Consider the following 24,232-nt stretch of genomic DNA (forward strand, 5'->3'; position numbering starts at 1 on the left):
AGCCACAGCCCTGCACAGCTGAGTGCCTAGTGTCTACCCACAGCCCTCTACAGCTGAGCACCTGGTGTCTACCCTCAGACTTGCACAGCAGAAAGCCTGGTATCTACCCACAACGTGCTCTCTGTATCCTCACCCAGCTCTGCATTTGGCAGTTGCTCAGGCTCTGAACTGTGGTTCTGCACCTGAACTGTGGCAAGTGTTCCTTCCATTTCTCTCATGCCCATGTGCATCCATGAGGAAATCCTCAATTCTCTCTCATGTCAGGTCCAGGCCTGAGCCCCCTCACCACCTGCACTGCTCATACCTGGTCCACGCTGCAGCCTTTTCACATCTGGACTCGGCCGAGGCTTCTCATGTATAAAAGGGTCAACAGAGCAGGCCTGACTGCCGACCTCGGGAGCTGGGGTTTGGGGGGTAGGAGGTGGTCCCTGGCCCTAGACTGTACAGACAACAGAGTTCAGTGTGAGCACCTTTTCCTCCTGGGGTCTGGGGTCCTGGTGAGTGCCGGCTGAGGCAGCCATCCGCCTGCCCCAGTTGGGGGTCTCTAATGAGCTCTCTGGTAGCTAGCACCTCACACTGTCATCACACTCAGTGCTGGGCGGTTAAGCGGGTCCAGGGGAGAGGGCTCCAGAGATGTGTACCTGGCCTCCCCCAGACCTCACTCCACGCACTTTTCCCCTGGTGGATTCTGCTCTGTGTCCTTCCGCATCATAAATCACAGCCAAGAGGACAGCTCCCATGAGGTTTGCCAAGACCTCCGAGGCAATCACCAAACCAGGGTGGCCTTGCAGGGCCCGGCTCCTCCTAGTGGGTGTCCCCACTCCATCTGCCCTCCTCCCTGCCTTCCCCAGGTCTGTTGTGTGGGCCAAAGAGCCAGAGTGACCTGTGTACACATGAAGCTGGTCACACCGCCCTCCTGTTCACAATCTCCTGCTCTGCTCGCTCAGGAAAGCTAAAGCCCCCCCACACCCCTCCCTCCCATCCACTCCCTGCTGTCCCCTGACTCTCTCCCTGCTGACCCCAACCCTCTTCCTGATGACCCCTCCTTGCTGACCCTCAACCCCTCACTACTGACCCTCGACCTCTCCCTGCTGACCCCTGACCCCCTCCCAACTGACCCTCAACCCCTCCTTGCTGGCCCCTGACCCTTCCACATCCCCAGCTTGGGTCTTTTGCACCTGTAGTCCCCTGCCTAGAATGCTTCCCCAGGCTGTTGCGAGGCCTGCCCACTCAGTGTTCCCGGGCTTTGCTCAAAGGTCACCTCAAGAGCAAGCCTTCCCTGACCACCCACCACCCCAAGCCTCCCAGCCTGACTGAAACGCACCTGGGGGTCCATTTGGGCGACAGGAAAGCTCGGCAGGGGCTGAGCCATCCAGACAGCCTGCCGGGCTTGTGATGGGCCTTCGGGCTTTGGGGCACATTCCCCCAGTGGCAAAGGCACATCTGGGATGAGGACTCAGGCTGCCAAGTGCAGGAATGTCCTGAGGGTCCCTGGGAGCTAGCCACCACTTCAGAGTTCTGGGTGTATGTGGGCTCGGTGACCACCCTTTCCTGTCGGGAGGTTGGGGTGCCGTGGGGGATGGGAGGAAAGGAGCCCCATTCCTCTCCTGGCAGACCTGGGCTGGAGGAGCAGGGGCGGAGAACCTGGGGGAGCCAGGGTGCCTCCTGGGGCCAGGTGGGGCTGGCAGCTTTTGGGTTTCCCTTGTATAAAAGAGAAACACCTGTAAGCCAAGGACTCCCTCAACTAGAAAACACAGCTTCACGCTCACTGGCTCAAGGAATAAGTTTAATTTTCTGTAAATTTTTAAAAGTATATTCATGGCCAGTGGTCTCAGGGCCGTCCCAAGGTTCCAGCCCTTGTGTGGTAACCTCCCCTCGCCTGGTAACTGGCTCCCAACCAGCACAATACACAGAAGCGGTGACACATCACTCTGGAGAGTAGGTGACAAAGACTGTGGCTGCCATCTGGTGCTCTCTTGTTCTCTGATCAGCAGCCGTGTCGTGAGACCTGAGCAGAGGCCCATGCGGCACAGAGCGAGCCGCTGCCAGCAGCCGTGTGCATGGACTTGGAAGCAGACCACCTGGATTCCCAGCCTTCAGAGGAGCCTGCAGCTGGCCTCCAGCTGGGCCACAACCTTGGCCCAAACTGCACGGGCTCCCGACTGGAGGCCTGTGGTTTCAGCCCCAGTGTTGGGTGATTTGTCATACAACTGCAGGCAGCCAGTGCAGGAAAACAGGGTGACTCCTATGTTGCTTGTTTGTTAACCAGTGATTTTCTCTCTCGCTCACCAACTGAACACAGGCTCCCGAGTTCCCTCAACGCTCTCGGCTTGCACACAACACCAACCTGGCTCTCCTGTCCTCTCCTGATGCTTTGGCCAGGCATGGAGTAAAGGCCGAGGGGAGCAGGGGGCTCGTAGCCACTAAGTGACCAGCTCCCCTTTTATGGGCCCTCAGGGCATCTTTAGCCTGGCCAGCCTTACCCAGGTGGAGGGGCTGTGAGCCGACTGCACTCGCCCCACCCTGCCCTCCATCCGGTCACCCACTCACCTGAGCAGTTTCCGGATCTTCCCGGTCAGCGTGGAGAAGGCTACACTCAGCTCAGTGAGCTGGGTCATCTGGCTGAGCTCCCAGGCGATGGAGGTGAGGAAGGGGTCCTCGCCACTGGGGGGTGGAGTGCAGGCAGGGGGTGCATCGAAGGCCTTGGCGGGCAGGGTGAGTGAGGTCAGCTTGGGGAAGCCCACCTGGGCCAGCAGCTGCTGCACGTGGCCGGCATGCAGCCGCACATTATGCACCACCTCCAGCTTGCGCAGCTGACCCGGCCCGGCCAGACGCAGCACGTGCAGGAGCTGGCCCGGGCCCAGGCTGTCCGCCCGGAAGGAAAGGCAGTGCACACGTAGTGGGGCTGGGCGTGGTGGGTCCAGAGCCTGCATCACCACCTTGAAGTTGCCCTCGGTGACAAAGAGATCTGCAAGGACCTCAATAGGGTACCGGGCCCCAGGGGGCTCTGCCTGCAGCTCGCAGCAGGTCCTGGCCAGCAGCTCGGTGCGGCCCCATCTGCCCAGCGCCTTCCCGCAGGGGCACCGCTGCACCTGCACGTCTCGGACGCCTGTGAGGTCGGCCACCCTCAGCCGCTGCCGGCCACCAGCCCAGAGCACGTGGTCCGCAAGGCCCCGCACGAAGGCCTCCAGGCAGGCCCTGCAGGCCCGGTCTCGCAGGTCCTCCGAGTGGTCTGCACTCGGCCCCAGCAGCGCGCCCAGCCGGCACTCCTCCAGTGGCCAGCGCTCCAGCAGAGCCCGGATCACCTCTGCCTGCTCCAGCAAGTAGCTGGCTTTGAACAGGAGCGGGTAGAGGTTGTGGGCCACACCATCCAGGCTCTGCTGGGCCACCTCGGGGTGGGACACCAGGGCCTCAGCCGAAATGAAGCGCAGCGACCACATTGTGCCCGTCCTTGGGGAAGGCTGAAGGCAGGAGGGAGCTCTCCCTGAGATTCTCCCAAAGTGGTGGGCCCTTTGCACCTATTTTTAGCTGCAGCTGTGGTGAGCAGCTTGCCTTTGGGCAGAGGTGGTGAGCCAGCCCTGCAGTCATCTGACAGCTATTTTGGTCCTGGGCGACTGTTTGGCTCTGGCTATGGAAGTGGCTGGTGGTGGCGTCCTGTCCTTGCAGCGCTCAGTTGGTGAAAGCAGAGCTGCCTGAGTGCTTGGCTCAGCGGGGCCTGTGCCCACTGCAGGGGTCTTGTGCTTGGGAGCTGCAGGAGGCCCGTTCTGGGGGTGGCCTCCTCGGGGGGAGCATGTGTGCCCAGCCCTGGGCCTGTCCCAGTCAGAGGAGCAGAGAATGATGTTGACCTTGGGCTAACAGACCTTTCCACAGGGGCCCTGGGGGCCGGAGTCCCTCTTTACCTTACGTCTGGGAGTGAGCGACGAGGCCCTGGGAATGGGACAGGGGGGCACCTTTGAAAACTGTTTCCTGACTTTAAGACAAATAAGCCAGCTGCATGAGGTGTCAGCACTTTGACTTGTCCTTTGTCTTCCTTCTTCCTCCCCAGGACCAGGGCTGGCTGTCACCTCCCCACTGTCCATGGGAGGGAGCCGTGGCCGGAGCAAGCTGGGAGGGCACGCTGCTCGTCCCTTGCTGGACTGCAGGCTGGGAGAGGCGGCCTCGGCGCTCCCACAACTGCAGGGCTCCCTCGGCAGCGGCTCCCTGTCTTGGAGGCTCCGTGTCCTTGTCTGCAGCCCCAGGACCATGAGCAGGCAGTGCCGGAGGTTAGACAGGGCTCTGCGAGCTGAGAAGTTCTCTGGGGCATGGTGCATGGTTACTCCCTCTGAGCAGGCAGAACACACCACCCCAGAACACGCCACTTTGGAATAAGGATGATTTTGTGCTGAAGATGCTTGAACAGCAGCAGGTGTGAGAAGGGCACTGAGCCCTCTCTTCTTCCTGGAGGCAGGAGCCGAAAACGCCACCTCAAAGTCGCCCTCCTTGTGCAGGAGGAAGAATCGTTCTCACCTGGGGGCCGGGGTCAGGCCAAGAGGATTCTGCGCAAACAGACCTTGTTAAAATATAACTTTCATCTGCCGTCAGCCTCCCCGTGTGTCTCAGCTGCTTTTCCACAACTGCATCTCTTCGCTCAACTTAGTACAGAAATGCTTCGGCCTACCCACTTCAGGTCATCTGCTTATGAAGCTCCCACGTCACCTAAAACTTACCTCAAATAAATCTTAGGCTTTGCTGTTGTTAATCTGTCTTTTGTTACACAGCCCCAGCTGAGAACCTAAGAGGGGTGGAGAAATACTCTTCCTCTTGCAGCTCCCGCGCTGAGGGTGTTAAATGTCTATTGAATAACCTGAACCCCGCCCCCACCAACACATCACCATCATTTGGGGCAGGGCCAGAGCAGCTGGCTCACGGGCCAACGAGTGCTGGTCTGGAAGGGTCACAGTTGGGACAGAGAGAGACAGAGACAGAGGGAGGAAGACAGAGAGAGAAAGACAGAGACAGAGAGAAAGAGAGAGAGAGCAAGAGGGGAGGAGGGCAAGAGGCAGAGAAGGCAACAGGAGGGAGGAAGGAGTCAAGCAGCAATGGTGGGCGATGTGGATGTGGACCCCAGAGTGCACCTGCCACCCAGGGCCACAGCCCCTCAAAGTGCAGGATCCGGACTCCCTGGGTGAGGCATGCCGGTGATGTACGGGACAAAGCAGGACCAAGTAATAAAGCGTGACCACGTGGTAGAAAACACATTCATTTATTTATGTTCCTAAAGTTTGGGGCAAGTCAGCACTGAAACAAAGAAACAGAGAAGATGCCAGCCAGTCCCAAAGGTGTGGCCCCTGCCTGTCACCTGCTCCTGCTGTAGGTACCACTCCCCGGGGACAGGGTTTGGGGAGGCAGCAGGAACTTGTCAAAGGTCTGGCGTCCACCCAGGCTCTCCCTTCAAATGATTATTATTCTCCTCTGCTTGGTGAGTGCTCCTCTCCGGGCACTGTCCATGCTGACAGGACCTCCCAGCTGCTCTGCCCCTGCCCCAACCTGGGGCCATCTGGCAAGCAGGGTATGGCTCGTCAGGCTCACCACCACAGGTGGTGGTCGGTGGCACCTGAGCCTAAGATGAGTACCACTCCTGCCACCTACATGTGACTTGTTATAAAGGAAAGGTCTGGCCCTGCATCCAGACGCACCCCGGTGGGGCTGCTCCTGGGGACCGTCGCTCACCAGCCCGAGTTGCCTGATGGCTGGGGAGACACAGTCCCAGAGGGCTCACCCTACTGTGAGACGCCCGTGCCCGCCTGGGCCTCCGCTCCAGAGCTGGGGGTCCGCATGGCCCTAGGAGTCGGGGAGAGTTCAAGGCAGCAGGGTACAGGGAGGCTGGGCAATGCCCAGCCACAGGGCCAGGACCGGCAACTTTCAGGCCCAGAGGGCCGTGCTGATGGGGGGCCCGTGGCGGGGGAGGATCAGGAACCCCCAGCTTGAGTGTTTCATCTCCAGACTTCACGCCCAGGTCTGGCCGAGGTTCCTCCGCCCTCAAAGTCCGGGGTTCTCCCTGGAGGAGCCGCATCTCATCTAGACCCATTAGAGGTGTCGAAAGAACAGCCATCGTCACTCATGATCCCAGTTCTCGTCCCACCTGGCCCCTGGCCCCGGGTCTGTGAGAGCACAGAGTCCTTGTCCAGGAGGTGCTGCCAGGGTCCTCACACCCGCAAGGCGCTCTCAGACTCACAGACATGCAAATGAGGTCATGCAAGGACAAGGACAGGGCAACAGGAACAAGCGCATCCTCTGCCAGGCTCCTTCCCTCGCGGCAGAAACACCACTAATCCCTGAGCTCCACAGGTTGGGGCCGAGGGAAGTGTGCAGTGGGGGAGCGAGGAGGGCTGCACCTGGAGGCTGGGGGTTGTGTGGGGGTCTCCACCGGCCCCCTCTGCCCACCCCCTCCTGTTGGAGGAAGGCCTGAGCTCTCAGAAATAACCCCAATTGCCCTCTTGGCTGTGCCGGTTACCAGAGGGTTGTTTAGGCAGCAAGACCCCCGGGGGGTTAGTCGGGGGATGCGGGGCAGGAGAGCAGCTCTGCCTGGCCAATACCCTCCCCGCAGTGCTGTTGATGCCTGTCCACCATGCAACCGCACTTCAGAAGCTTCTGGAACCAGGTGGAGACACAGCCAGGCAGCCTGGGTGGTGGCGGCTGGCCCCTGCCTTAGGGATTACGGTGGACGAGATAATCCCCATTACTTCGGGGGAAGCCAGGAAAGCCCATTACTTACAGAGGGTTTTGCCTGCCAGTCAAACCACTGTCCAGAAGCCTAAGACATGAGGGATTTTGTTCTGGTGGAAGGGGAGGGAATGCTAACTAGAACAACGGCACTGGTCATCGCTAGTGATCTTGGGACTAGAGACCTATTCCTCAGACACTCAGCTCAGCACACCCTCAAATCGCACCTGCCCTTCTGATGTCGCCTGGGAGGCGAACTGAGGGCATCTTCCCAGAACTGGGGACGTGCGTTCAGAGTGGAGAAATCTATGACCTGGGGTGGGTAAAGGCCAGCTGATGGCACAGGCCAGGCCGCGTCCCGATGTGAAGGTCTCTTAGAAAGAGGTGACTTGTGGCTTCCTCTCTGATCTGCCCCTCCCTTGATGGCCTCAGCCCTCCATCTCAGGGGTGGAAGTCCCTGTGTGTCATCCAGGGAGGTGTCTGTCTGGGGTCCCTTGGGCTCCCTACAACATGCTGGGGCAGATGTTGAGGCCCTCCTGACACCCCATCCATGCAGGGAGACTGTGACTTGCCCAAGGGTGTGACCTCGTGGGAAGGGCAGGATTTCGGGCCATGTGAGCCTCCAGGAAGCACCCTTCTGGTGGAGCCTGACCTGCATCCTGCAGCCGTGGGTTCCAGCCTGCTCCTCACTGTGTTTAGGAACCACCTTGGCTGACCTCCAGCCCTCCTTCCCTCAAGACTGCAGGGCTTCTGATAAGGAGGGCAGCATCCAGGCCCTCCTGGAGTAGGGGGCACCGCCACCCTGGAACCCTCACATGCCCGGTGGCACAGGTGCAGCCTCTATGTGGCGGGGGAATCCAGGTGGCCAAGAGGCCAGCCAACCTCCCTCACTAAGAGACTCAGGACAGCCCAGGAACGGAGCTGGCCTCTGGTCTCACAGCTAGCCTGCCCATGCCCGGCGCTGCGGGTAGAGCTGATTGCTGCACAGAATGACCCACGGGGGATTCTGTGGTCCCGGCAGTCAGCATCGCTCAGGTAGGCACTGTCCCACGAGCACCGGGCCTCTCCTGTGGTCTCAGAACAGGGGGACTCACCGTCGTGGTGAACTGGCCTCCATGGAGCTGTGGCCGGCAGGTGCCCTCGTCAGGGAACAGCTCTGGGAGAGGCCGTGGCCCAGGGAGGCTGGGGTCGCTGTCATCCGACGTGCACTTCGAATACACTGAACTCCCTGTACCTGCGAGGAGGAGCCGCATTAGGGCTGGGCCATGGAGGCAGCCCATGGTGCTGGGTGCTCAGGGGCCCCTGAAGCCTGTGAATTGAGAACGAGGCGCTTCCTGCTCTATGGCGGATTCATAACGGGACAACCCGCGAGGCTGGGCCAGAGCAGAGGGGCTGGCGTTGCTGGAGGCCAGACACCACTTGTGCTCATGGATAAGCGTTTCCTGCTTGCTGAAATCAGAGCAGCTCCAGTGTGGATGGAGGACCAGGAGGGAGGCACTTGGCTGCTGCCTCCACCACAGCAGGCTGCCAGCTCACAGGGGCGGCTCTGAATAGTCAAATGGGAAACAGAAAGTGAGCCAATGAGGGGCCATGTGCCATAACAAAACTGGAACAAGATGGGGGGTCGAGGGGGTGCGGCCTCCTGAGGTCTCCTTCCTGCGGGGCTGTTGGGGCTGTCCTGTGTCGCCCCAGGCCGAACCGCAGCCCAAGGGTCAGGTGGTGCGGTGGCATCCAGGCCTGTGCTCTGGGCCCTGCCTGGAGCAGTCACAACCTCTGTGTGGCTGGTGATGGCTCTCCTCATGCGCTCCTCTGGGGCAATTGAGAGAATCCCTCCAACACAGCCTGCCTCCTCGTCCTCACATCCTGGCTGCCATGCCCGGGCCCGACGGGAGGCTGCCACAACCCAGACAGGAGCCACCCATAGTCCTGGAGCTGAGGGACACGTTCAGGAGAGTGCAGTGGCTCTGGGCTGGCAGTGCCGCCGGGTACGCCCCCTGAGCAGGTGCCAGGAGTGCCAGGAGTGCTCTTCTGAGCAGGTGCCAGGAGTGCCTGGCCCACCTGGGCTCCCTGACAGGTGCCAGGTACAGAGATGCCTCTGAGGTCTGTGGCAAAGCCCTCAGAAGAGTTTTCATGGTGGCAGTGGCACATTTTGGGCTCTGGAGTACACTTGTCCCAGGCAGCATGAGCCCAAGGACGGGCTGCATTGGGACTGTGGAGGGGGTTTGCTCAGGTGACCTCGCCGAGCTGAGGAAAGCGGAACCCGTGGTCTCCAGGCTGCAGCTGTGGCGATTCTCCACGTGCAGGCTGCTGAGCGGACCAAAACTGTGAGCTCTGCCAACACAGCCTTCCTCCACACGGGACTGTGTGCTGGCTTGTACTTTCACAAAACGCTGCTTTGTTGGGATGCCAGCGACATACAGCAAACTGCACATCTCTGAAGCGTGTGGTCTGACAGCTGTGGACACACACACCACCGTGAGCACCCTCCATGTACTGTGACACACACGTGTGTGGCTCATGGTGACTTTGTGCCCGTTTCCACACTGCAGTGGGAACTGACTGGCAAGTCCAGGCGCTGCTCTTCCTCCTGGGCGCTTGCTCTGTCCCCTCTCCCTCCTCATCCACTTCTTTCAGACTCAGTGCCTCTTATCACTCCAGTTTATCTCCTTTGCTGGTGTGTTAGCTGTAACTCTTTTGTCTGTTATCTTGGGGGCTGTTTTGGGTTCATAATCTACATCCAGTGTGGGTCTACCGTCAGTGGCGCTGCAGCCCCAGGAAGCCTTGGGCCCGCACTCCCCCACCGTGCTGCTGTGCTCCCACAGGCCTCGAGTGTATCGACGCTGTGCTCACGCTGCACTTGTCCCCTTTCCCAGGCTGTGAACAGAGGAGGATCTGCACAGCCCCGCAGGCCTCTTCTAAACACCCGGTGTCACTTTCCTTCTCCCCGAAGGCCATCCTTGAACATTCCCGGTCTGCTGGTGAAGAGCTGTTCTAGCTTCTGTATCTGTGAAAATGTCTTTATTTCACTGTTTTAGAAAGATGTTTTGTGGGGCATGAATTCTGTTGGATGGTGCTCCTTTAGTCACTGGAGATGCTGTGCACGGTCCCTGGGGGCTTCCCATGAGGCCCTGCTGCCACCCTCTGCTCCCTGGCTGCTGGGACTTTCTCTGTGCAGTCCGACTGATTATTCTCCCGTCGTGGTTTGTCTCCTTCCTCTGTGCCTGTCTGGTACTCAGACTGGAGGTTGGACAGTGTGAATTTACCTTGTCAGGTGCTGGATATTTTTGTAATCCTACAAACCTCCTCGAGCTTTGTTCTGGGGTCTGGTCGGGTTACCTGGAAACTAATCCTCTTGGGTCTTGCTTTCACAACCAGGCGGTGGGTCAGGAGCAGTGTCCTGTCTAGTTACTCTTTCCTCTTGAGGCCTCACCTGGGGCCCCGTGAATCTCGATGTCCCTGTCTGGCCGGCGGGGACAGGCAGGCACGCGAGCATGCGGGCGTGCCCCCCACTTCTCTGAGGTTTCCCAGCCCCGCGTGGCCTCCTCGCAGGCTGTGCTGACCAGCACAGTGCTGGACTCCAAGGGGACCTGTCTTGCTGCTCAGCTTTCTCCTTTTCTGTCCTGCAAACCAGCTGCCTTGGTCTTCCCCACTCGGGGGCTGCTGGGCTCCCCACACTGTAGCCTGGGAGCCCTCCAGGCAGAAATGGGGTGATCACAGGCTCACATCATCTTCCCTTCTCTCAGGGTCACTGCCCTTTGTGGCTGGATGTCTTGAAGTCTCTCGTTTCATATATTTCATCTGTTTTAAATCTGTTCCTTGTTACTTCATCTTGGGTGCAAATGGAAGTTTTGCATTTTTCAAGAAAAGTTCTAATTTGTTTGAAAACTTTTGGAAGTATATAAAATCAAGTGAAACGAACATGTGAACCGGCTCCCCCACCCAAATGTGCCACTGGGGGCTGGGGCGCGTGCTGCTCCAGCACAGACGCCACTCACGTGTGGAAGGCTGGCTCCCCATCTCCAGCTCGTCCTCCTCAATGCAAGTGCTGATGTCAGGCGGCCAGGGGCAACAGGCCGGGCTGGTGGATGCCTGCAGGGTCAGTGGCCCCAGCGCGGAGTAGGTCTGGCTGCTGGAGGAGGAGGAGCTGCTGTCCAAGATGGTGGAGTGTGGTCTCTTGAAGGGGGTGACACAGTCACGGGAGGGCACAGCTACGGACACTCGGGTTTGTGACCCTAGAAGGGGACAGAAAGCAGGTTGGTCCGGCTTCTGCTCCAGAAGCACAGCCTAGATTCAAGAACGAGATGGCCTTCTGGAAAACTGACTAGGTTCCTCTCCTTGCAGTCATGTCAGGCATCATGTGGCCACCACCCACCAGCCCGTGGTGCTGCCCGTGGAGCCTACGGCACACTCCAGGGCCTGGGTCCCAGTCAGTGGGGCAGAGTGCAGATGAGGGCCAGGATCGTGTTACCTGGTCCCTGCATGATGTAGTCGATGGCCCGGTCACTTATGGCTGCGTCGCTGGGCTTGATGTCCACGAATGGTTTGTTGCCCATCCCCATAGACGACATTTCCTGCATTCTGAGTTCTAAAGGAGAAGAATGTGGACAGTTTTCCAAGTACCTCCTCGGTTTGATGCCACTCCTGATGATGCTCTGCACCCCTGACACCATCAGTCCAGACCAGGAGCACGTCAGGGCCTGGCCTAGCCCCCATGCCCCTGAGTGTCACTGGGGGGGGGCGAGGCGCTGGGGCCCCCATTCCAGCACGTGCACCTGATCTGGCCTCACAGTGGCCTCCCTCAGGGAGCCCAAGGGAGTGGACCAAGAAAGATGAAGACATGGGACCTTGGAAACTGGGTTCCAAGTGGGGAGGGAAGGGAGGGCTTCCCTGTGTGCTGACACGGGGAGGTGGGCTGTGCAGCCGGTCCAGCTCAGAGTGAGGGGCAGAGGCCTCCAGGAGGGGCATAGCCACAAGAAAGACAAACTGACAGATGTCTGCACGTCTTTGAATATCGAGAGGAGATCTAAGCATAGGGTGTGAGTCTGAGAACGAATCAATCCTTGGTAAAACCAGGCAAAGAGAAAAAAGACAACAATTATAGTTGGTGGGGGGACAGGGAGGGAGGAGCACGAGCAGAGATGACTGGGGACAAGGACCAGGCCATGGGGGGTTCCTGCTCCCTGTAAGGGCTGGCTCTACTCCAAGGGGATCGAGGAGCCACTGAGCAAAGTTGCTGTGTATATGCTTGCCTGTGTGTGTGCATGTGTGTATGCATGCATGCATGCATCTGTGTGCATGTATCTGTGTATGTGCATGTAACTGTGTGTGCATGTGCATGTCTGTGTATGCATGGGTCTGTGTGCGTGCATGTCTGTGTGCATGTACATGTGTGCACAAGGCTTATGCACGTGTCTGTGTGTGCATGTATCTCTGTGTACATGTGTCTGTGTGTGCACGTGCATATCTGTGTATGCATGTGTCTGTGTGCATGCATGTGTGTTTGCGCATGTGCATGAGGGGTCTACATTTTGAAGGAGGTAGCAGTGGGGAGGCTGTGTAGCATCTCTAGTGACAGGTCGAGGCTCTGGCCAGGATGGCAGCTGCTGAGGGGTCAGGTAGTCGTGTTTGGACGTTCGGACATTAGAACCCTTAGGGTTTCTCAAGCTTGTGGGGTCAGAGCTGCCAGCAGGCGGGCTGTCTTGCAGGGGCTGCTATGAAGATGGCATTTGTAGCAGCCAGATGGGATGAACTGTCACCTTGTGAGTGTAGACAGGTGCCCCAGTGACGAAGTTGGGGGAGTGGAGGGACCAAGGGGGCAGACACCGAGGTGGAGGAAATCTGGGGGTCCTGGCATCAGGGACAAGGTGCCTTATGGAGGAGAGGCCCTCAACCCTCAGGGAGACCACAGGCTGGCCATTGGCCCAGCTCCAGGAGGTCAGGGGGCCTTGACAACATGGGGGCAGAAAGCTGAGCCCAGTGGGTCTAAGGGGGTCACGGAACCCGAGCATGAGACCTCCACTGGAGTTGCTGTGTGGGGGGTGTTGTTTATATTCGTTTTAAGGAGAAATACGTGTGTTAGTGGGCTGACAGGAAAGATGCAGGCACTTCCTCACAAACGGTGCCGAGGGGCCTCCTGGGCCACCAGCCTGGGCCTCTCAGATAGGCCGTCTACCCTGAGCCAGGCCCCTGAGCACAGAGCTGGCCCCATGGCCCTCCTGCCCACCTCTGTTCTGCAGAGCCTGCCGCCACAGGATCTTCCTTATGGCTGCGGTCCAGGCAGCCTTGACCTCCGCGGAGCTCGCCTGGAGAACGTAGGTGTCCTGGGACTTGTGCCGCCTGCGGAACCAGATCTCAAACCTCAAGCCACTGTCTCTGACGTTCTCCGTCATCCTGATCTCAGTCGTCTGCAGCCACAGCGCCCGAAGGGCAGCACCGTCAGGAGCCACAGGTCCCCTCTCAGAACAACTGACCACACTCTGGCTGCCCGTTTGACCCCAACGCCTCAGTGTCACTCAGACACCAAACGGGGTGGACAGGGCTAGGCTGGGGGCTCTCAGGGCACAGGATGGATAGAGTCCTGCCTCATTCACACTGGCTCCCTCTTGGAGCCTCAGTTTCCCCACTGGAGAGACGAGGGCTGGACCAGAAGGTTCTGTGGCACCCTCTGGCTGTCACACACTGGATGGGGTCACGGGACCCCCTGATGTGTTCCTCAGCCCTGTCAGGTAAGCGTCATGGGTGTGGGCTCCTCCCAGGAGCCACACCCTCAGAGCCTCTGTCAGGGAGGGAGAGGTGGGCTGCCCCCAAGACCAGCCCGGGGAAGGCCTCCTCCCATGTTCACCTTTACTGAAATCTGAAATGAAGTCACTGACAGAGGAGACATTTGTTTTCCAGCCACTGAAGTGGCTCTCAGAGGAGGAAAGGACAAAGGGCTCCTCGCAGCCTTGGATCTGAGGTTTCCAAAGTTCCCCCAAAGAGCCACAGGAAACAACACAGATGGAGAGGTCCCTGCAGATCCCTGTGGACTGGGCTGGATGTGTTACCTTGAAGGACTGTTTGTACGTGTAGATGTCATGGCCTCTGTCCACCTTCTTGGTCTTGCTAAACAGGATGAGCTCGTCAAAAAGGAACACGTGCCGCAGGCACTTCTTCCTTCCACAGCAGACGATAAGCTCGTCCTGACACTGCAGCTGCCCCTGCTCCTTCAGGTCCACCTGTGGATGCAGCACCCTCCCTCAGGGCCCCTCGACCTCAGGGAGGGAGGGGCTGCAGACTCAGCTCAGTTGCCAGTGGCCAATGATTTAATCATCACACCTAATGAAGCTGCCATAAAAACCCCATTAAGGACGGGGTTGGGAGAGCTCCCAGGTTGGGGAGCACACGGAGATCCGGGGAGAGTGCTGGCTCAGAGAGCACAGGGGCTCCATGTCCTTCTCCTCTCCTTGCCCCTGTGCCTCTTCATCTGGCCCTTCCTGACTTATGTCCTTCCATAATAAAGCAATGGTCCAGCGAGCAAAATGTTTCTCTGAGCTGCTCTAGCAAAGTAACTGAGCCCAAGGAAAAGGTCGTGGGAACCTCCCATCTATAGCCGGACAGTCAGAAGACAGGTGACAACACTGACTTGTGACTGGCATCTGAAGCGTGGGGGTGGGGCAGGCTCATAGGACTGAGCCCTCAACCTATGGGATCTGATGCCATCTCCAGGTAGATGGTGTCAGAACTGGGTAAACTGTGCACCCAGCTGGGGTCCAAGAATTGCTTGGATGAGTGGGGCAAAGACCCACCCGCTGTGATGGGTGCAGAATCCTAGGGTGGGCGTTCCTCTTGTCCAGGTGCCCACCTGCGTGGGGTTACAGGGAAAGCCCTCTTTCCATGTTACAAGGCTTTCCACTTGAAAGCCCCTTTGCTCACTTTGAGGGTGCCCCCTTATTGATGTGGTGCTAGTCTCATTCATTGTCACATTATGAAGTCCACACCTGAGCTGCCCCTGGACCCAGAGGAACCCTCTGAGCTGTGGTCTGGGCCAATGCTACAGGAGGGTGTGGCCAACATGCCCTGGCCAGGCTCTGCTCCCTTTGTGGGATGTATCAAATGATAAACACCACTGGCAAGTCCTCCCACAACTTTCCGTCCCCTGCAGGGCCTGCCCCAGGTGACGCCTGAGGGCAGCCGGTCTGATCCCAGCCATCCCAAATCGCTTGGCTGAGCTCACCCAAGAGGGCTTGAGAGGGCCTGTGGGTCCTGGGGGTAAAGACGCCGGGGTGGCCTGAGCCCACCATGGCTGTCCACGGCCACAGAAGTGACCAAGGAGACCTCTGTGCCCAACTCCAACTCTGGCCGTGGCCACAGCATCACAGACACGAGAGACTGCGGCCTGCCACGGGCCTGCCTTCTCCAGCTGATGTCGGGGCCCCACTTTCAAGCCCGTGTGAGTGAAAGTGCAGGGTGGAGTGATGGGGAGCCAACCACTGCAAAGCTGGCCCGCCTCGCCTGTCGGCCCATTCCCACGGCAGCACCTGAGCCGAGCACCATGTACTGGCCAGTTCACCCTGCAGGGTGTCCAGGGTCACGCAGCATGCACTCCGTGACAGGCAGGTCAGTGGGAGGATGATTCATGTGGGGCAGTGGCTTGTGATCCCCAGATCACAGGGACACTGAAGCCTGGGTGGTCAGAGGGGTCCCTGCTTGGTTTATTGCCTGTGAAACCCTGAGGGCTGCTCTTGGCAAGGCGCCTGCAGTTTCATCTTGTGCCGGGGAATTCCACAGCTGCCCCTTGGGACCATCAGAGACAAGGGTTCCTGCCTGAGAGGGAGATCTCCTCTTCCCACCTGTGCTGGTCCAGCCAGGCTGCCTGGGGGTAGGGGCATCATGGATGCTGGGCCTTGGCTCCCCCAGAGAGTGGAGACCAGCCACGCATGATGAGCTGACGTCGGCTGGTGAATTAGCAGCCCAGGCCCAAAGCTCAAAGTTTCATGCATCCAGTTGTTTTAAAATAGCCCAATAAGCAGACGTTTAGCATTTAGAGACTGCTTTTCACACCCTAATCGCCTGGAAGCTGGACATCGAGCCCTCCCTCGGGAGCTCCCTTACCCTCCCCTCCGAGTGGGGACCCTTCTGAAGCCTGGTTGTGTCACTGACCCCAGGCCATGTCTTTTCCCTGGAATGGCTGTCAGGGCCTCGGAGCACTTACGTCACAGCCCCAGACAGCATCCACGGCCAGCAGGTCGTTGCCGTGGCGCAGCTGGAAGCGGACCACGTCCACGGCGGTGCGCAGCTCACCCAGCTCCTGCTCATGGGTGGGGCAGCGGCTGGCCTCCCCGGCCAGGTCCTGCAGCAGCAGCGCGTACTTGCCCAGCCGCTGCACAGGCTTCAGCAGGTAGGAAGCCAGGTCCATCCTGTCGCCCAGTGCCCACTGCTTGTCCTTCAAGGGTGGGCGGTAGGGTCAGCCAGGGTGGGGGTAGGCTAGCGCAGCTCACAGGGCGGGGCAGTGACCTTGAAGAAGCTATTGCCGTGGCTGCAGAGCAGGGCATCCGACCGGGGCTTGTTCTTGCTATAGAGTGCGTACATGCCGAACTGTTCTTCCTGTGGAGGGAGAGCGCCTGAGTCAGGGCTCCTGTCAGCCTGTACCGCTGCCTGGTCCTGCAGGCCAGTCCTCACTGCATCGGGAGAAGGGAGAAGGGAGACTCTCTCAGCTTCCCAAACATGGCGGGCGCTCCTGGGAGTCAGTGCCAGAGTTCTAGAACAGTCTTTAAAGCACCGAGTCTGGGGAGGAGAGAGGAGGAAACACTCACGGGGCACGGCTGGGAAGGAGTGTGCAGAGCATCAGAAATATTCCTTAACCACCAAGAACCAAAGTTGTCTAAATGCTTAAAATTCTCACTGTTAGTGTCAACATAAAACAATACAGAAGTTGCACTTTATGGCAAAAAGCACATTTTAAGAAATGGCCGAACAGACATCACTTGCAGGAGTTCTTTCACCCACGGGTGTTTTTGTTGTGGTAACGTACATTCAATAATGCTCATCTTAATAATGATGACAATTGATAATGGTTAACTTAATAATGTTTCATCTGCCCACAGCACAGACGCCACTCGGGTCCCTGGAGCCTGGAACAGTGCTTGGTAACTACTTGTTGAGAAAATTTTCTTTCAGAGCAAATTAAGATTTTTATTAAAGACCCCGGTTGGGGGATGTTGCATATTCACAGCTGGGAAGAGGCTCATCAAGGAGAGGGCTGCTCTCCTCAAGTCCGTCTACACACCCAGGTGCCTCTGTCGAAATCTGCAGGCTGGTCCTGGGTCCTGCGGAGGGGAGCTGGCGGGCCGCAGGCAGAGGACTGTGACCCGTGCCAGGCGGGCCTCCCAGGTGCAGGAAGCAGACTCATCCTGGGAGCTGCTTCTGGCCAATTAGCCTTGAGTTGAGGGAGTGGCATTGCTGAGAGAATTAAGTATAATGATGTGCGTGAAGCCCCTTAGTGCCACGTGGCTCTTGACAGGGTGTCGTCAGGTGACACTGAGCGTAAAATGTCCAGTGCCATTAGGCCTACATGCGTCTGTTTATTGACGGGTCCTAATGTCCTGTTTGGGATGCATTTCCTAAACCTGGACAGCAGCAACCTGAATCGCCTGAAATGTGGGCACTTGGACCATCCTCCCTGAGCCCACTGTGCTGATGTCACCCCCGCCCACCACACTGAGGTCTGCTGTGTGGACCTGTGCCCGGAGAGACTCACGTGTCTCAGGAAGCTTCGGCCCATGGCCCACGGGCAGTGCCGGCAGCACTCCAGCTCCCTGAGGAAGTGCTGGCAGTGGAAGTCATGGAGCTTCTCCAAGTTCCCGAAGATGACGCCGCGCTTCCCTGGCAGGTCCTGGGGCAGGTCCACTCTTTCCATCTCTGGAAAGTAGTTATCGATGACGTAGGCTAAGGACCTGACATACTCCCTTTCTGTGGAAATCATCTCGGCCATTATGTGCTGCAGGCGGCTGTGGAAGTCAGAGAGCAGGGAACCTCAGGCCGCCACGGGCCAAAGCCTCGCACCGGACCCATGGAACACTTCATTGGCGTGGTTCCTGCCTCACACAGAAGCAAGCAGACTGAAAACCCACAGGAATAAACGTGCTTCTGTGTGGACAGGAGACACACAAGAAACAGACCCTTCCCAGCTAAGTTTCTTTCTCCAGCAAGGAGTAACTTCCATCACGCTCCACACCTCGAGTGCTCCTCCCACCGTGACCGGAGTCGCCCCTTTGACATACAGGAATCAGAAAAAAAACACAGCGGATGGGTGACATGACAAAGAAACTTGTTGCATGAAACAAGAAGAGTCTGCTGGTGAACTGGGCCTGCTCTACTGAGCATGACCTCTCTTCCCTATTTGGCAGTAGCCCACCTGCAACTTTCTTAAATTCCCCAATCCTGATGACACTAACGGGGGTCAGGAGATTCTTCTGCCATTATTTGTCCCTACCTGTTTTTTTAAAAATTGGAAAAAAAATTAAAAGCAACTAGTCACAGGAGCTACACCTGTGGCCAGAGCATGGAGGAACACATTGTCTGCCGCAGGCCTGGGAGCCTGTGCCTGCTCACGCCACATCAAGGTTTCACAAACACTGTCGCTTCGGAGGAGATGGCACCTTCTGGCTGGTCAGGAGCCAGGAGCCCTCGGTACAGTGTTGACTGGGGTGTCCCCCAGGGCCCTTGCACCCCAGGCTGTGGAGAACAACTCCACTCAACGCCCAGACACGAGTGTCCTAAATATCCCCAAATAAAATAAAAACTACAGTGGTCTGGGGATCTAGACCAAATTAGATGGAAATTGACTCACAAGGACATAACAGCTAGAAATTTCCAGGGAAATGACCACTGGCCAAGTGACAAGGACTCCCTGGACAACTGGCAGAAGGTCAAGGTCTTTGTGGAAGACGGGGTTAGTACAAGGCTCCCTCCCCAACCCTGGTGTCTAAGGAGGACTCGCTCCCTCTCCGGGTGTGCCGTGGGGTCTCTACTACCAGACCTTGGGTTGGTGGCTCCATGGCCTACCTGTCCCCAGCGGCAAAGACAGGACGGCTTCCCAAACCTGCTCCCTTTGGACCCAGGACATCTGCTCTGAGTGATCAGGGGTGGCTCTTGACAAGTGGACAGCCCCCACCCCTGCATTCTGCGGCCCCCAAAACCTTCAAAATGAGCTTATGGGGCTGAAAGTCGGTTCACAGACCCGCATTTCTCCCTGCTCCTTCCCACGGATTCCAGCCCATGGGGAAATACACCCAGCTGTTCATGTCATGTGAAAATGAAACCTCAGTTCTACCTAAAGTTCCACCTTTAACAAGCTCCACTGTAACTGCCCGAGGTTTTGAAACTTAAAGGCTGTTTCAGAAGAGTATTTTGAAACCCTGTGTTTCCATCCACCAACCCAAGGAACAAAGAAAACTAGGAGGATGCGCCACCTCCAGCCCACACTGCTCACTGTAGAAGGGACCATAGCCCATGAGGCCAGCTGTGGAGGTGCCAGGTGAGTGACACCATCTGTCATCGGGGTGAGCACAGTTCTTGCCCACTTTCTATCCAGACAATTAATAAAAAGTATCTTTTTACAAACATCTTAAATATCTAACAAACTAAAACGGGCAATAAATGGGCACACACTTCTTACCTCAACACTTAAACTATTGTTTTAAGAAAAGCCATTTTTAAGGTAATTTCTTCATATTGTGGGCTTGATCTGCTTATTGTTACTTTCTGTAAATGGGCTCCAAATGACCAGCGTCGGTGGTTTAGCCATCAGAGCAGGTGGCCCAGGTCACCACACACCATGAAGAAAGAGGCAATTGTCAACGACTCCGCTATGAACACGGACATGGGACGTGACTAACATATCGTTTAAGATCAAACCCAAGTTCGTTTCAGCCAGGACAGGACAGGGTGGGCCTGGAGGGATGTCTGTGGACTTTCTGCTTTGTAGAAGCACATTTAACGGCTTTAGGTTTCTAGATCCCACTGACCTCTAGACCCAAAGGCTGGAAGAGCATCCACGTCACCTTCCTGCTTGCCAACTCCTGTCCTCCTCAGGGGACTGGATCCTGGACGGAGAGAACAGACTCTGGTTCCAAGTGAACAGGGGGCTCCCGCCAGGTGGCCTCGGCGGGGGCTTATCCAAGGCCACGGTGCTGGTCACCTCCAGGCCTTTGATGACGACCCCAGTGTGGCCAGGCCGGCGGGAGTCCTTAGGGCCACTGTCAGGCTGCAGAATCTCGAAGCTTTGTGTTTTCTTTGTGACTTTCTTCAGGGGATGCTTCCTAGGGTGGGCAGCGTGTGTCTGGATGGGCTCACAGGGGCAGGTGGACCTGCAGTCTGGGGCAGGCACACCTGGGCTCAGGTGCTTGTCCTCCTGCCCACACAGAGCAGCCTGTCCAGGGAAGCTGGGCAGCAGTGGGGCCTGCTCCCCAGCTTGGCCCTTGAAGTCAGCGAGGGGGATCCAGGGCAGCTCGTGGTGCCTTCTCTCGGCCCCCTGGGCAAGCTCGCACTTCAGGGGGCTCCAGCCCAGAGTTGGGGCACCGTGGCCCAGGGTGGCCTCAGGAAGGGCCTCCTGTGAGTAGAGCTGGATCTGCTGGCACCACAGCCCCAAGGGGAGCCACGGCCCCAGCACCTGCTGGCCACCCACGCCTGGCATGGCTGTACTGGCCCTGGGGACGCTCTCTACAGCCACCCCCACGGCCTCCTGGGGACAGCTCTTCAGACGCTCAGCTGCCAGCTCTGGGCCCAGGGGTTCCAGACGCTCGCTGTGCCACAGCATCTACCTGTGCACCTGCGCGGCAGAGGCAGTGCTAGTCAGGGCTGCAGAACTGTCAGGGCTGCAACGGCCTTGGCAGGCCCCACAAGGCCACATGGCCAGTAGGAGGCTCGAGTGAGCTCAGGTCATGCTCCTCTGCTGTTCAGGTTGCCCAAATTGAGGACCAGCATGAGCCAAGCGGCCAGAGTGAGGAAGACCCCTCTGCCTCCAGGGGCAGCTCCAGCCAGACTCACCCAAAGGGCAGATGAGACGAGTTTGTGTTTGAGCTGATGGGGTCTGCATCCCCCCACAGCCCGCCATGGCACCCCAGGGGCAGTATCCCAGGACGGTGGGATGTTAGGGCTGGAGAGACGGTAAAATCAGCCATTCCACATCTCTGCCCAGCGTGGGAGCCCGAGGGGCCGTGAGAGAGTCAGAGAATCCCTCCCCTGCCCTGGCCCTGGGAAGCCCTCGTGAGGGGCTGTGCTCCCAGGGCTCTGGCCTGGTGCTCTAACAGCCAGGCAGTTCGAGGGTGCTGGCAGTTTCGCAGGTGTGTACTGGGCTGCTATGACTGTTCTGGGCTCTTTGGAAGTACATGGACTTATAACTGAGGTGGTAAACAGCCAGAAAAGTCCACGCGTCCATTAGGCCCATCTGTTTGGGACAATAAATAAACACCTCACATGTCTGCTGAGAGCCTGGGGTACATTCTGACGGGAGTGCTGGGGCTGTCCCAGGGCTCAGCCACACAGACCTGCATGGGGCCGCACTCACTGAATGTCCAAAGCAGAAAGGAGCATGTATGGGTCCCTGAGGGACGCCCCTGGGTCTCTTACCGACGCATAGAACTCCGACAGGCTGGCCCACCCGGCCAGCTCTCCCTCCCTCCGCTTGGCCCGGCCAGCTGCGGCACTCAGACGCCTTTTGAAGTCCTGGACCGTGTCCTCCGTGTCTCGTGGGTTGTTCTCTTCCGTCAGCTGTAGTCCTTTCTGACAACGTTGCTGCTGTAGCCCAAGGAACAAACGGTCAGTCCCAGCGGCCTCTGCTCCGCAGGGTCCGAGTGCGTGCTCTGTGTGTACCCACCGTCAGCCTCTCCCGGAAGGCCTGTGACTCCTGCTGCTGCTTCAAGTTCTCAAGAGAGAGCAGCACCAAAGGGCCTGGGAATTCCTCTCGCTCTTTCTCAAACCACAATTTGATCTATGTAGGAGAAGAAGGTTTTACTTTTAAATGTGTTAAGGAGTCTGGCTCTAAGATGTGGAGGACAAGGAGGCTCAGGTGCCACTTAGGGGCTGGTTCATCTGGTGCCTCATCCCAAGGCAAATGGTGCACACCTTGAATACATCGTGGGAGGCCTTTTCCAATCTGTGGATGGGAACGAATGTGCTCTGGCTAAGGAGGGATGACCAGAAATCTCTGTGGCTGAAGTTTATAACTACTTTCATTGTTTGGAAACTTGTTACTGTGCTAGACATACTCCAGAAACATTCCTCAGGCTGGTGGTGTTGGAAAACTTGGGGGCTGCCCGGGAGAGACAGAGGGGCTGATGGCACCCACACAGTGTGACAAGGTTCTCATTTCAGACACAAAGCCTGTGGCAATATTGCTGGATTCATAGTGAACATGACAGAGGAAAACCTTTCGTTCTCATCAAACAGCAATGCCAGGGTGCCTGGTTGTCAAGTTTCCAGGAAGAGGTGTGTCATTAAAAACAGAGCGAGGGGTCTGGATCTACGACCACAAGACTGGCATTGAGTGATCCCAGGTGCAAGGGCAGAGGAGAGAGACCAGAGTATACACCTCTGTGGACAGAGTCAGGGAGAAAAACAGCAAATCAACATTTTTACAAGCAAGCACTGTGGTCTCAGAACCACCAAGGCCAGGAGGAAGCAGCAGCTGACAGACGCCTCCAACCTCATAAGAAATACATTCTAGTTGGTCTGAAGATTTAAATGGAGAAATTCAAACCATAAAAGTCGTTCTGTAACCTTAAGGTGGAAAAGGCTGTTTAAATCAGGAGCAAAGTTAAAGGACAAATAAACTGGGGGAATTTCTGCAACACACTCAGGGTTAGTAGGATAAGATGGTGAGACTGTCACAAACCTTTGAGAAACTGGCCATGTGCATGAACAAGCTATTTACTAGAGTATAAATAAAAAGAGCCAATAAGTGTAGAACGAACAAGTTTAACTGTGGCATGAAAACCCTTGTGCGCATGGGACCTTTACTTTCAAGGTCAGGGTGTTAGACACCAGAGGCAAGAGGAGGCGGGGTCTCAAAGGCTGGCCCAGCATCTGGTGGGGCCGCCTGTTTGCAAATGTGTAAAACCTCAGAGAGTGTGCTCCATCCGCAGCCTGGGCATTTGTCCAGAGTGAACAACTACAGTGTGGTGATGTGTAGGAGCAGACAGTGGGGCAGGGACAACGAGGGGCCAGCATGTGGGGCTGGCTCACAGCGCCCCCCAGACAAAGCCGACACAGGCAGCCGTGTGCAGCATGCCCTCACTTCTATAAAAACCTGTTTCTTTTCTAATTCTTCCACAGTGCGCGTGTATTTCTTAGGTAAAAAAACACAACACACTATACATATAGAATGATCCCATTTTTAGGTTAAAATGTATTTAGTTTTGGGTGAAGATGGCAGAGTAACACATATCTAATTTTGTTCCCCCCTGAAGTTCTTGTAAACTGTCCCAAGGTATCAGGAATGGGGACAGCAGGGAGGCTGAGAGGGAGGGGCAGCGGGAGGGCCTCTGGGAGTCCTGAGCAGATGGCGAAGCTGAGGACGGGTGAAGGAGACAGGGAGGCTGTGGAGAGGTGGGGGCCTGGGGGTGCTCTCTGGGGGTGGGCTGAGTTAGGCAGGGGCCAGCAGATGCTGAGTTTCTCCTCCAGGTGGATCAGAGGTGTCATCTCTGGAGGACCTGATAAGCCAGCCCCCTGACAGGGCACTCCCCTTGCCAGCCTCCACTCAGCCCCGTCCCCACTCTGACCTCAGGATCTCCAGGAAAGCCTCTGGCATGCAAAACAGAAGCCAGATGAAACCTGCAGAAACCCCCAGGAGGGGGCAGAGGCTGTGCAGACATCAATCAGTATCCCAGCCAGGAGAAGGCAGGCTGCCGTAAGGAAGGCACACTCCGAAAACACACAAAACTCCATGGAAATTAAAAATTCACAGCACAAGCAAAACATTCAAATGGGTTAGAAGATAAAGTCGAGAAAATAGACAGTGAAAGTAGAGTAAAAACTCAACGACCGGGACAACAGAACAGGAGAGAAACTACTGAACCAGAGGGAAGTGTGGAATCCTAGGAAACAGGAGAGCTCATTGAAGAAGACCGAGAGACCCAGAGCAGAGCAACACGGGTCAGAGAGGAGCCTGCAGCCCTCCGCTCCCAGGGTGGGCAGCTGGGGAGACTAGAAGGTGTCCAAGCATCCAAGGGAAGCTGAGCACAGGCCACGGTCAAGGGCAGAGTGGACAGGCCTTCTGGACTACAGCATGTGAAGCTAAGGCCATGAGACTGTGCCTCCAAACTTCAGGATGGAAACTAACCACCGCGAAAGGCAAAGGTGGAAACAACACTGTCAGATATGCACGGTCTCAGAATCTCCATCCCACCATCCCTTTCTCTGGAACATTCTGAGGGTCATCTGCTCAAAACAAGGGAAAAATGAAGAAAGGGGAAGACTTGGGGTATACGAAATAGGGGACCCCAGAAGACAGAGAGGAGACCCCACAGGATAGAGGAGACCTGACAGGATGCAG

The 24,232-nt window shown here is 57.3% G+C and overlaps 2 protein-coding genes across 2 annotated transcripts in view; both read right to left on the minus strand.

The window, feature by feature from the left end:
• The window catches only part of LRRC14B (leucine rich repeat containing 14B), a 6,163-nt gene extending 2,680 nt beyond the window's left edge, over positions 1–3,483 (minus strand). Inside the window, exon 1 of the mRNA XM_046672000.1 lies at positions 2,551–3,483. Within this exon, the coding sequence (XP_046527956.1) occupies positions 2,551–3,440 (890 nt within the window). The 5' untranslated portion in view covers positions 3,441–3,483. The remainder of the gene's footprint in view (positions 1–2,550) is intronic.
• A 1,772-nt stretch (positions 3,484–5,255) lies between these two features.
• PLEKHG4B (pleckstrin homology and RhoGEF domain containing G4B) overlaps positions 5,256–24,232 on the minus strand; it is a gene marked incomplete at its 5' end in the record, with an annotated part of 70,155 nt that continues 51,178 nt past the window's right edge. Inside the window, 12 exon segments of the mRNA XM_046671222.1 lie at positions 5,256–6,057; positions 7,797–7,936; positions 10,698–10,934; positions 11,171–11,287; positions 12,926–13,106; positions 13,746–13,916; positions 15,893–16,123; positions 16,195–16,284; positions 17,438–17,687; positions 18,782–18,784; positions 19,743–20,483; positions 21,248–21,474. Of these exon segments, the coding sequence (XP_046527178.1) occupies positions 6,019–6,057; positions 7,797–7,936; positions 10,698–10,934; positions 11,171–11,287; positions 12,926–13,106; positions 13,746–13,916; positions 15,893–16,123; positions 16,195–16,284; positions 17,438–17,687; positions 18,782–18,784; positions 19,743–20,483; positions 21,248–21,474 (2,427 nt within the window).

The sequence above is a fragment of the Equus quagga genome, chromosome 9 (assembly GCF_021613505.1).
Source record: "Equus quagga isolate Etosha38 chromosome 9, UCLA_HA_Equagga_1.0, whole genome shotgun sequence".
Taxonomy (NCBI): Eukaryota; Metazoa; Chordata; class Mammalia; order Perissodactyla; family Equidae; genus Equus; species Equus quagga.